This window comes from Rhamphochromis longiceps, linkage group LG3, assembly GCF_057381845.1.
Source record: "Rhamphochromis longiceps isolate RC_006_pf linkage group LG3, R_longiceps_female_GT1.1, whole genome shotgun sequence".
Taxonomy (NCBI): Eukaryota; Metazoa; Chordata; class Actinopteri; order Cichliformes; family Cichlidae; genus Rhamphochromis; species Rhamphochromis longiceps.
Genome location: NC_140559.1, coordinates 47,511,921 through 47,524,742, shown reverse-complemented (window position 1 = coordinate 47,524,742; position 12,822 = coordinate 47,511,921). Strand labels below are relative to the sequence as shown.

Genomic DNA, 12,822 nt, shown 5'->3' with positions numbered 1-12,822 from the left:
TTCTGAAGCACTTTGCAAACCACACCAAGGTAAGCCATGATAAAAAGTAATGGAATTGCGATGCTGGTGAACAACTACATTTTTTCAGCTTCATTGTTATGTTCAAAATTGGTGCAAGAGCTGTAGGTTATAATGCCCACTGAGCCAATGAGGCCAAACTCAAGGAAGACCAACCAAAATTAATGAAATATTCAGTTGCAGAAAATTCCATAATTTGTCTTTTTTGAGGGGTTGGAATATGTTCAAAAGCTAGATTTCTGCATTCTGTCACACACACACACACACACACACACACACACACACACACACACACACACACACACACACACACACACACACACACACACACACACAGCTACATACATGGCTCTAAGTGCATTCATGTGTTGAATAAACAAAGATTACACGTTAATGTTTTGTCAGTACCCTTATTTCATTGTGTTACATTTTACCCCAGGATATGTTACAACTAACCCAGACTATGGGGTTAATTGTAACATTTCACTCTTCGTGTTTGAGACCATACCATGCAATGGGTAATTGTGCTGCAGAGAAAATATCTGCACTATTTAATAGCAGAGACATGTAAATACTTTGCATTACATTTTGAATCCACTACCTTAAACGAGCTCCAATTTACAGACAGAAATGTCAAAAATGTTACAACTATCCCCGGTCTCCCCTACAGACCTCTGGGAATTCCGCCTACATTTGTGCAACCCTGTGGACAGCTTTTTGTCTCTCTTTCAAGTCACCACAAACATCCAGGCACAAGATTACAGGGTACTCATTTCTGAAGCGCAACTCAACAGCATTCTTTGAGAGCCCCTTGCAATTAAAATGCTTTGGGGGGGAAAAAACTATTGAGAAACCACTTATGAAGTCTGAGAAACCTTGTTGTACATCTAAGTACTGAATACCTAAATATATTTCTAAAGGTGCTACTGGCATGAAATTCTGTGGTCAGCAGCAGCTCATCCCATCAAACAGGAAAGAAATCAGACCAGTAGATGTTCATATATTAAGTTTTGTGTAATAGTGAGAATTGACCCAGAGAAAAAGTATTAAACATGCTTACTGAAATGTATTTACTACTTTGTACAAAACACTTTGTTGGTGACAGCTTTAAGACTTTTGCACACAACTATATATAATTATCAGTTACTTACCTCAAGATGATACTGTTTTCATGACATGGATTTACCCCATCACACCTACATTTACCTACACATTACGCCTATTAGAAGTAATGTTAGTCTGATAAAGGCAAAACCAATAGGCTGATGATTTTTTTATATGCATCTATGTCTTAACATAACTAAAACCACTCTTTTCAAAGAAAAAAATGGCAAAGCAGCAGCTTTTTTCATTAGACTACTACACAGATTGTTCCTCAGATCCAAAAAACAAACAATAAAGCACTTTAAATAAAAAAACAAAAACAAAAAAACAACACCACCATTGCTAGTGCATTGTGCAATGTGTGCCATGCATATTTTAATCTCATATTCCAAACAGCATTTCACTATGGTAATGACTGCTTCACATGTGAAGAATGAAAATTATTTGTGCTATGTATTATGATGACCTTTAACAGATGAACGCTCAAAACCGCCTTGAGTATAATTTGAAGAAGCACGTAAGCTGCACTTTTGTTCGTTAAGTTGTTTGTATGTGCCTTTTCTTTTGGTTTAGCAGAATTGTTGTTATGCAGGTTTAAAAGTATGCAGCAAGCCTAATCTCCCCTGAAGCGACAGGATCACTAATCCTTTTTGACTGGCAGATGATATGTGGGGAAGTACAAAGCAGAAAACAACACAGACATTGACGCAACACTTCAAATAAAAGTTGTGCATACTGAGAACAAGTGAGGCTTAATTATTTATTAGTTAATTAATGTCTGATGTAAAATTCAGCCAAATTATATCATGAAACGTTTCAGTGCTTTAAGATACTTAAGAATGATCTGCTGATAAGTCAGACAAACACAATCTCAAAATTACGGTATAATCTGCTCCACTGTCTGTGAAGCGAAATAGGATATTTAAACTGATTTAGATATTATACAAAACTCGCAGGCTTTGTGTAGAAACTATGAAGTAGAAAATGGATCACTAAGCACAATACTGTGTTGAGATGAGCTTACTGCAACACGTGATCCCAGCTCTACACATAAATGATTTTACACTCGTATATTACTCATGTTAATATGCAGTCACTCGAAAGAATCCCATATAACTTTGTGCAAAAGTCTGGAGCCGCCCTTTATTTCTTCATAGAGCCAGACTTTGTAGCAATTTTTTTTTATTTAATAGTCTTGAGAAATAGTATTCCAGGGATTCTAGATGTCTTCCAGAGTTTTTCGTTGAACACTGACAGACACTTGACGCTGACTTTTGAGTCATTGGTGCATTAAAAAAACGGCTTCTACACATACCAGACAACTTAGCAAAAAAGACTTGTACTTGCACTACAAAAACAGCTCATTTGGCACCATTTCTTTATCTGAATCTATGACAAAGCCCAAGGATACAAATAAATAGGACACGGCCCTGAAAAATAAGGGCATTAGAATACATGTCCTCGGGGGGTAGAATGCTGTAGACTTTTGCTTACGCTTGCCTGGGAGAAAGTAGATAACAGGGGACCATCTTCTAGTGGAAAGTTACTGAAAACACTGTTGTTTAGACTAGAGAGGGACCAGCAGATTGACTGTTTGATTGTAATTGATTGTTTATTCCGAGAAGAAAAACAGGAATGGGATATAACACTGTTTTATATCCCATTCCTGATATAAAACATTCTCTAACACTGAGAGAGAGAAAGAATGTGGATGTTTAGGTTTTATGACTTTGGAGAAATGGTCAGACACTTCGAGATTTGCCGGATACCCTCCCGTGCACATGTCCCGTCCGGAAGTTTGTAATGCTCAAAGTGTCTATTGAATAAAGAGATTGTTGATTGAGCATTAAACACCAAGTGTTGTTTTTCCTTTAGCCCAAAGATCAAAGAATAGGGACATTCAACAAGACCAAGCAAACTGAAAGACTTCCAAGCGATGCTTGTTATTATTTGGCTACCAGTATGGTGTTTCAACACCTCAGTACAAACCTGTTGAGCCATCTCATCAACTTTAAGAAATCTAACAAATGGGGGTTGTCACATAAGGTGTGAGTCAGTAACACTTTGGAAAACATGCAGATAATAGAAGGGGACTGAATAACTTTACATCTCATATGCTTTTCATTCTGGGTAAGTTTCTTTTTATAGTACAATAATAGAGAGCAGTCGTTATTGTTTTTCCTTGTATGATGTCCAAGAAAAAGGCTTTGCTTGCTTTTTTTGTACATTTTGTACAGCATTTAAATTTAGTAGAGAAAGCAAAAAGACAACAGATGAATACTGAGGGTGCAGACTTTAGTCAGATTCAGGAGAATAGCATTTTAGTGAGAACATGCTCCAAGCTAAAATGTGATTGACTCATCAAATGCAAATGCCCATCATGCAAGAACTATTAAAAAACAGCAGCTTTAAGTCTCGGTTCCAAAAGGTTAACTGACTTTTTTGTATAGTAACTTTTTTTGTTACTATTAAAATGGCTGTGCTTTTATTTTTGTTAAAAAATTACAATATTAAAGTGAACTGCTATTGAAATTGTATACAAGATCCTAACAACTGCAACAGCTGTCTTGTTTATCGGCACTTGAGAGACAAGTAAAACCGGAAACACCAAAAAGAAAACACATAAACTGATTCCCAGCACTCACTGTGACTGTTGCTGTTGTTCTATTTTGAAACATACTGACTCATTGACTTCTTGTTAGTCGATGTTAGTCTTATTTTGTTCATCATTTAAAAATGTAAAAATCATAACTTACTGTTATTGACAAATAGTAGCAAACGTTTTGTTTCCTTAAACAGAAAACAAAGAAACATCACAGTGCATGTGTGTGTGTTTCAAAGTAACGCACAGTGATTTTCTTGTACAAGTTACAGATAGATAGATGCACAGATAGACAGACAGGCTGGAGACAGAAAAAAGGGAGTGTCTATAAATAAAACCTGTTGGCATGACATAGCAAGAGAGGCGCCTGTGATGTGTACAGTGGAAGAAACAGCTTCTTCAGCAGGGAAAATAAAGGCAACAAGATTTAAAGGGAACACATAGGGAGGTGGACTGTTTGAAGGAAAGAAAGAAATGGTGAATGGCCTGTATTTGTATAGCGCTTTTACTAGTCCCTAAGGACCCCAAAGCGCTTTGCACATCCAGTCATCCACCCATTCACACACTGGTGATGGCAACATTGTAGCCACAGCCACCCTGGGGCGCACTGACCGAAATATTTTTCTTTTATTGTGAGATGGCTTTTTAAATACCCATTTTCTGTATTTTTGGATAGTCTGCATTTAAAACTACTCAAGGGAGACATGATAAGAATAACAACATTTAATCTTATTAAAAAATACAAATATAAAACTAACCCCCTTATAGCGACAAATTGGCTACTGAGTCTTTTTTTTTTTTTAAACAAACAAAAACAAAACAGGATTTAACATGTTCATTTCAGCTGTAAAGTTGGCCATTTTTTATCATGGGAGTCCATGGTGCCTGATTAACTACCTTGCAAGAATGAAATCACCATTGGAGATTTTAAACGCGCATTCAATCGACCAGAAGGTCAACCACATACTCAGGGGTGCTTTCTATTTAACATTCACTACTAACAACTCACCAGTAAGCCTGCCCAATGTGGAGGGCCACGAGTGGCAAATTAATTAAATAAATATATAATTAAATAATCCATTAAATGTGTCATTATTAAGATACATACATGTCTATTCATTTCATTTAAAACATCAGTGTACTTATTTGAAATTGTATTTATTTGATAGCACATTTTTGGGGTAGCTGTAGCTCGTGTGATAGAGCAGGTCACCTACTAACTGGAAGGTTGGTGGTTTAAATCCCTGTCTGCTCCAGTCTCCAGTCATCTGGAGTGTGAATGTTAGGTAGAAAGAACTTAAGAAAAAGTGCTTGTAATGAATGAGACAAGGTGTGTAAAGCTCTTTGAGTGCTCAGATAGAGTAGAAATACACTATATCAGAACCAGTCCATTTAATGATATATTTCATTAATTCATTTTAGCACTGGAGGCCGTGCGGCCTACATTTGTACATAATAATTACAGGCTGGCAAAGCTATAGGCCAAGTCTTGTTTTCTGCATACCACACAATGTGATTTTAATTATGGGCCAACTTCTCACCTACTTAATTTTATTAATAATCAAATCGAACCAAATCTATTTTTCAAGTGCCTTTCACTTGTTTAAACAGTTAAGCGTGTTTCAAAGTTTTACAAAGCACATTCGAGGACTGAAACAGCGTCAGTTTGGGGGATGGGGGGGGGGGGGTTACGCATTCAATGCGTAAAAAAATATAGCGCAGTCGGCTTAGATCGGCGATAATAACAGTAAGCTTAAGACGCTTTATATTGTAAAGTAAGGACCCTACAATAATACTACTAATTTTAAAGGCATTAGTGGGTTTGGAGGACATTTTTCTAACGCGTAATTGACCAAAGTGTTCGAAAAGTTAAAAAAAAAATAAAGCTGGACGATCACAGGGCAGCTTTTGAGACTAGCTAGTCCCAAAAGTCCATGTTTACCGAGGCAGCACTTTGTCAGCCTGTGAGGGTCTGTGGCTGCTCACCAGGTACGCCAGAGGGGGGGCGGTATGAAAAGAAAAAAAAGAAGGCTTGGACACCGCTAGCATAATGGACAGGTTTTTGACGGGGCTTCCACACAAACGCAAAGCAGGAGATGAAGCATCGCCAAATGTGTTTCCAAACCAACTTCCTTCCAAGCCAAAGACTAGAAAATATGGTGAAGCATATCTTCCCCTTGGCTTCACCTGCACAAGTGCCAAAGTAGGTCTCCCCTGCAGAATTGCTTTTCCCCTGCATCGGGAGCAGCGCTGGGCTGTCCAAATCACGGACAAACAGTATCCCACAATTGTTTATGTTTTTGAACCTATTTTGCACAGAGAGGCATTTAAAAAATGTATTGATAGCAATTTTGAATATTATTACACAGGAAAAAAAACATTTTTCTTGTAAAACAAAGGGGGACCTAGCAAAAAAAATGTTTTGGAACCACTGAGGTACGCGCTATTAAACGAGGCTATTTTTAATTTGTGCTGACCGGCGGAACCGGAAGAGAAAACCGCAGGGATTAGTGTGTTTACAACTCCTAGCATCCTGGGTGCATCAACCTGCCATCAGACACATGCAATTTGCATTTGCAAGCTGGTGGGCTTAGCCTATCGTATAACAGCTTCTCTTTTTGCTTTCTTTCCTGGATTGTTGTTTAGGTGGTGGTGGACTCTTGTTGTTCTGGAACCGTCGCAGCGTCGGGCCACCCACCATCTGTAGAAGTGGGACAAGGGAACAGATGGCGCATCCAAGCCGGGCTGCAGGGTTGCTGACGCTGAGCGTTCGTGCAGAACTGGAGATCAGTATCAATCATTAAAATAAAGCACTGCCGCTGTATACAGCACAGTGCGTTTTTCAAGGTTACCAATGCCAATGTGGTTGCGATAGAAGCGAGGGTGGGGGGACTGGAAGCATCGTATGTCGACCAAATTGAGGCGCAACGATCGGGCGACGATTTGACCGCTGGCATCAACTTAATCCCTTCTGACGTGTCTCTGTCTCGGTGAACAATGGTTGACAATCGCTACGCCACAGCTCTGGTCATCGCCTGCGTGCTGAGCATCATAGCCACCGTGTATCTGTCGGTGGCAATCGGAACGCAGCACTGGTACCAGTACAGCAGCCCCACGGTGCGCGGAGAGGCCAACATTTCCGAGTTGCGCTCGCTGTACGAGGAGTTCATAGACGGAGAATTCGATGAGAAAACCTACAGCGACACGTTGTTCCGTCTTAACGGGACTGTGGGCCTCTGGTGGCGGTGTGTGCTTGTTCCTGCCAACGCTCACTGGTACAAAGAGCCAGGTATGTATATGTGCTGACGTCAGTAGCACAGTGTCCTTGTAGCTTTACGTGAAGTTGGATCATTCACGTCTCAGATGGTTTAAACTATACAGAGATGGCTTTTGCTGCTCTCTAATTGAGCATCTGGTCTCAGGCAGGTGTGGTATATTCCCAGGCCTCTCCTCTGTTTTCATCACATCTCTATGCAGAGCATTTTATTTTGTTTCCCACTACACAGACTTAGACAGGAAATCAATTCCAACCCTGTTCCTCCAATTATTCATTATAGGGTCACGTGGGGGGGCTTGACCCTGTGCCAGCTGTCACAGGGCAAGAGGCTGTGTGCATCCCAGACAGGTCTGCCTGTCCCCTGCAGGGCTGACACATACAAAAAAATTATTCATAGCTACAGCCAATTTAAAATCACCAGTTAACCCAACCCCACTAACTGCATGTTTTGGACTGTGGGAGGGAGCTGGCCTATCGGGAGAGAACACACCTAAGCACGGGGAGAACGTGCAAACTCCAAACAGAGTGGATTTTCGCTTTCTGGTGCTAACCACCACACCAACATGCCATTCAATTTTAACCACTGTTGCCAATTAGTTTGATCACTCAGTTTTTTTGATCACCAATTTCTACCTGGGCCTTACGATCACTTTCATTTGTAGGTGAAAAACCAACCGTACAGTAGGTATTTCCTGTCGTGCTTAACGCTATATTTCTTTTCATAATGTGAGAAAGTTTTCTCAGGGCTTTCACATTTCCTTTACATTTTGTGCGCATTTGTACAACCAGTTTCTCCACAGGTAGTACGAAACTCAATGTTTGAAATGAAAATTTAATTCAAATGCACAGTAAATGGAGTATAAACGGGAGCCTGATCTCTTGTAGGTGCCAAGATGGTGCTGGAGTGTCGAGGCTTCACTCTACCTCAACAGTTTACTCCAAAGTACAAAGAACCAGGGAACCACAACAGCGGGGAGGACATGGTGCGCACATGTAAGCTCAGCCACAAGTTTATGCTTTTTAAAATATGCAAAAACCACACTTTAGCTGTGAGAATATTCTATATTAGATTCAGCCTCTTGTCTAAGTAGTGCATTACTTACATCTGATGTTGAGTACTACATTAATCCCAGTCAGGGCAGAATCTTATCTCGCACATCCCTCTGTGTGTGCACAGATCTGTGGAGGTGCCAGTTTCTGCTGCCGTTGGTGTCTCTGGGTCTAGTGGTGTTGGCAGGTCTGACTGGATTCTGTGCCTGTCTGTGCCGAAGCCTCACACCAACTCTTGGAATAGGAGTGCTTCACATGCTGGCTGGTAGGAGCAATGTTGAAATCCATACATGTTGTCAGACTGTGCAATTAAACATTTTAATAAGGGTTCAGGGATGTAAACTTTTACATCTGAAAGTAACTCTACAAACTTATTTAAATATAGTTCTCTCCATGGTTTGTTATTGCTTTTGTGAGGCATGAAAATCACAATGACATAATCTAGTCAGTGTCCATTTTTTTATGCACAGTCTGTGGTTATAGTGCATGTTGAGTCAATCTCACATTGTCATGACTGGGAACCAAGCAGATCTGTTGGCAAAGTGGACCTATCATGCACATTTTCAGCTTTTATTCTTGGTAACTAAAAGAAACTTGATGAAACATTCAAAATAATCTTTATTTTTCAGTTCAACCACCGTCTGAAACACACTGTTTGCATTAAATTTAACAAGCAGAGTGTTTCAAGCAGTCTGGAGCTCAAGCTTTTAGCTCACAGCGAATACTTTTCCATACGAGAAGAAGGTTTCCATTAATATTATTTCCTAATAGTCGAGCTTTTTCCACATTAACCAATCTAATGTGAAACAAGCAGTGATGCTGCAAAATGATAAATATACTATCTGGACGCTTAGCATTTGACTTATTACGAAGTGAATACCAAACTATAAGCACAAAAATTTCTACCTAAACATAAATTTGAAATCTGATAAGTGATTAAACCCTAACTAAGTGTGTCTGTACGCCATCCAGGTCTCTGCACCTTAGCCACAGTGTGCTGCTACCTGGCGGGGATGGACCTGCTCCACAGGGTGTCGATGCTACCCGACAAAGTGGACGGCTCTCTCGGCTGGTCGCTGTACCTGGTCCTCATTTCTTCACCTCTCCACATGATGGCTGCCGCCCTGCTAGTGTGGGCGGCGCGCAGCCATAGTCAGAACTACTACCGCATGACTGCCTACCGGGTGGCATAAACTGAGATTTAGCTCTGGATCTTAAGCCCTGTTTAGAGTCTGACACCAAGATTCGTTTTCTTAATGAGTTGTGGGGGTTTTTCCTCTACGTGTTTTTGTCTCTCAAGGATTAAGAATTTTTGCATGTCCTGTACACTAATGACCGTTCTTGCTGCGTTAACAGATTTGATTTTTATCTCCTGGGGGATGGAAATGGTTTGCAAATCAGATTTACCAGAACAATATGTAGTATACGTGTGCTTCAGACTAACTTGAAACGAAGTAGAGAAGCATTAGCAGTGCCCTACTTTCATACAACATAAATTTTATCAAAATCTCCAAAGTGCAGGTCAGTCACATCGGAAAAGTAGATATATTGCGATTTATTTTCATAGTTTAGTTCTTTGGAGGCAGTGATAAGAAGGCATGACCCCGTGAACTGCATACCTGGTATCAGAGTGCCAGATAAATTTTAAAAAAAAATCTTGTTTGGAAGAAAAGTAAAAGCAAGTTCTTAAATGACAGTTTACACAGGTTTCATGTGTACTGACTTCAGTTTTCCTTCCTTCTCATCCCATCTTATCAGATTACAGAGATTTTGTGATATTGCTGTTCTTCCTGTTTGTCATAAGGGCACATGCGTACTGCACATTTTTAAACATCTTTGATCTGTTGAAAATTGAACAGGATTTAATTTTATCTTTTAAAAACGTCACAGTTGTTGTCATAGTTTTCTTCAGTCCAATATAAATCTTCCATTGTAAAAATATAATCAAGTCAACTGACGTATAATGGAAAATATTTTAACTTGCGCAATTTTTGTTGATTTTGTTGATGACGTATTTCGCAAAGGAAGTCAAATTTGTAGGTTTTTTTAATTTAACCAAAAAAAAGCTGCACACTGACTACTGTTCCTTGATATGTGTGATTTTTATCATTTAAATGGCGATGACAGAAGGCACTTTAGTGATAAGTAAGCACACTTAGTAATAAAAGAAGTACTAGAGTCTGGGAAAAGTGTGTATTTACAGACCTCTGCTGGTGAAATTTTCTAGTCTGCCACACGTGATTGCAGCTGAATGTGATGACGTTCCTGTTCGTTGCACTTGAAGAATGTGGCCACAGGTTTGTTGTATTTACACAATGTTCCCATGACTAGAATTTAATTTACAATTCTGTTTCAAATCCTCTGTTGTTGTTGTTTTTTTACTTAAGTTTATTTATTTATTTATTTATTGTTTATGGTAGTTATTATGTTCAGACTGTGTGTATAATTTGTTTACTACACGATGTATGTATTGCATTGCTTTGTTTGCTTTTTGATCACATCATGTTGTGACTGATTTTTGTAGAAAAAAGTGAAAACCACAGTAGTGCTCATTTACTTTTTTTTTTTTTAGTTGAGCACATACATTCATGAAAGTAATTTTCTTAGTTCATATTTGGGTGTTTTTTGTTGTTTATTTGATCGATGTATGTCCCTCAGCTGACGGATTAATGTGCTGAAAAACAAACAAACTGTTTTAGTCTCATTTCCCTGGTTGGCACTATGAATGTACTTTAAAGGCCATATTATGATAAGCTACAGCATTTCTTTGCACCTAAATTAATTTCAAACACATTCTGACCATTGCTGTAGTAATCAGTAGTGAATTTCTATATTTTTAAAATGTAAATATTAAAATAATTACATTTGGAGAGAAAAAATACCACTATTACCCACAAATTCATGATATCTGTTTGTGAAATATCACTGCTGATAAAGATTTATGAGCTTCATGAATATCTGAAATGATGCACTGTTCGTCTCATTATGAAACACATTGTATTTTACACATTCACCCTTTAAATACTGGAAACTCAATCCCTGAATGCACACTACCATGTGTTGTTTGTGAAAGAGTGCTTAATCCCCCTGTTATGAGCTGCAGCAGTTGATAACTATGTATTTAAATATCGTGTGTGAGTGTGAACAAGCATAACACATGTCACCATTTCAATAAAAAGTTTTATAAAAACTGAATTCAGTCATCAGTCTCATGTGGTTAACATCTTTTGATGCAAATTCCTGCTCATCAGCTTGTTGCTCCTGCTCTGCCTGCACTCGGATTGCAGGAATCATCACCGTAGCCCAACTGTCGCAGAGTGAGTCACTGAGTACATCCTGGACGCGGCGCCAGCCTCTTGCACGGCTTCCTTTTTTCTTTTATATTTTGACTTTGCTTGTACAGCCAGTTTCTCCTCAGGAAATAGAAAATACACCGAGATTTTAAAAAAACGACAGCAACGTTTGAAATGAATGTAATTCATACAGTAAATGGAGTTTAATGTGCTTAAACACTGAAATAACTGATCTCTTGTAGGTGCCAAGATGGTGCTGGAGTGTCGAAGTTTCACTCTACTTCAACAGTTTACTCCAAAGTACAAAGAACCAGGGAACCACAACAGCGGGGAGGACATGCTGCACATATGTAACTTCAGCTATACTAGTGCATTAATTACATGTGATGTTGAATAATTACCCCAGTCTATGCAGAAGTTTGTGACATGCAGAGGAAGGTACTTAAATGCCTCATTTACTAATAATCTCACATCTCCCTCTCTCTGTATGCGCAGACCTATGGAGGTGCCAGTTTCTGAGCAGGTCTGACTGGATTCTGACTTAGAATAGCAGTGGTTCATCTGCTTTCTGGTAAGCGCAATATTCAAATGTCAACAGACTATATTAGTAAACAGTTTACTAAGGCTTCAGGAATGTGACCTAGTACATCTAAAACAATGTTCCCTCTAATTTTTCATGTGTCTGAGCGAACACACAAACTCCCTGAGCGATCCCTTGGACCACTGTGAGCAACAGCAGACGTGTGCACTGTGGTCACGCCAGCATCGAATCCATCCAAGTTACATGGTTTATTAAAATAATCAAATTACAGCATTTACATTTATGTTAGACTACTTTTAATTAAGTGCTTTAGCCCACTTACAATGAAAAAAAATCTTGTTCATGAACTGTGTAGTATGTTAACACTATTGGAAGTAAAAATATCTTGAACTCCAATTTTGAAAACACAACTTTCTTTTTTTTTCTTCCTATAAAGCTGTGACTTGTATTATGAGTTTGTGGTCTGGGAGAGAGTCCTGTAACTCTCTGTCTGCATAATACAGAATATAATGACCAATGTTGGGCAATTAATTATATAGTTGCTTCTTCAAAAAAGTAACTGAGTTTTGCAAACAACGAAGTTTATTTGCAGCTGTTTAACCTAAAAATGCAGCCAAGGCGTTTTTCTAGAATTTACAGAACAATCAGCTGTTCTGCATCAAATCTGATGCCACACAAATTATCTGTGTCACTCCAAAAAATACTTTCTGTCCACTATGAGATGAAGGAGAACAACAGCCTGATACCTGCAGGCCTGACAACAGGAGGTGTATCACTCCTGTAACACCTGTAACATTCAGCAGTCACCTCAATGTTCTGACACACACAACAAAACTATTGACTACACTGCACACTAACTACACAAGATTTGCGCTAAACGTCGCAAGTCACAAGTCTCTCACATCTCTAAACACTCCTAAACTTCCCCCCAACCAAA

General features: G+C 39.0%; 1 protein-coding gene across 2 annotated transcripts; it reads left to right on the top strand.

Annotated features, from left to right (window-relative positions):
* Nucleotides 1-2,940: 2,940 nt before the first annotated feature.
* On the top strand, nt 2,941-11,246 carry LOC146675089 (claudin domain-containing protein 1-like). 2 transcript variants are annotated; one of them, XM_085400152.1, is made up of 5 exons: nt 2,941-3,252; nt 6,371-7,013; nt 7,887-7,994; nt 8,179-8,316; nt 9,024-11,246. In XM_085400152.1, the coding sequence occupies exons 2-5, from the start codon at nt 6,722-6,724 to the stop codon at nt 9,242-9,244; spliced, it is 759 nt and encodes a 252-aa protein (XP_085256278.1). In that variant the 5' UTR covers nt 2,941-3,252; nt 6,371-6,721; the 3' UTR covers nt 9,245-11,246. The 2 variants fall into 2 exon arrangements, with proteins under 2 accessions (XP_085256278.1, XP_085256279.1); XM_085400153.1 differs by lacking the exon at nt 2,941-3,252 and adding an exon at nt 5,717-5,927.
* The last annotated feature ends 1,576 nt before the right edge of the window (nt 11,247-12,822 follow it).

What these genes read in the sequence shown, in the direction of transcription:
- LOC146675089 (XM_085400152.1), top strand. Translation starts at nt 6,722, where the DNA reads ATGGTTGACAATCGCTACGCCACAGCTCTGGTCATCGCCTGCGTGCTG. An exon ending in TCACTGGTACAAAGAGCCAG is followed by an intron (nt 7,014 to 7,886) that starts GTATGTATATGT and finishes GATCTCTTGTAG; the next exon opens with GTGCCAAGATGGTGCTGGAG. An exon ending in AGTGCTTCACATGCTGGCTG is followed by an intron (nt 8,317 to 9,023) that starts GTAGGAGCAATG and finishes TACGCCATCCAG; the next exon opens with GTCTCTGCACCTTAGCCACA.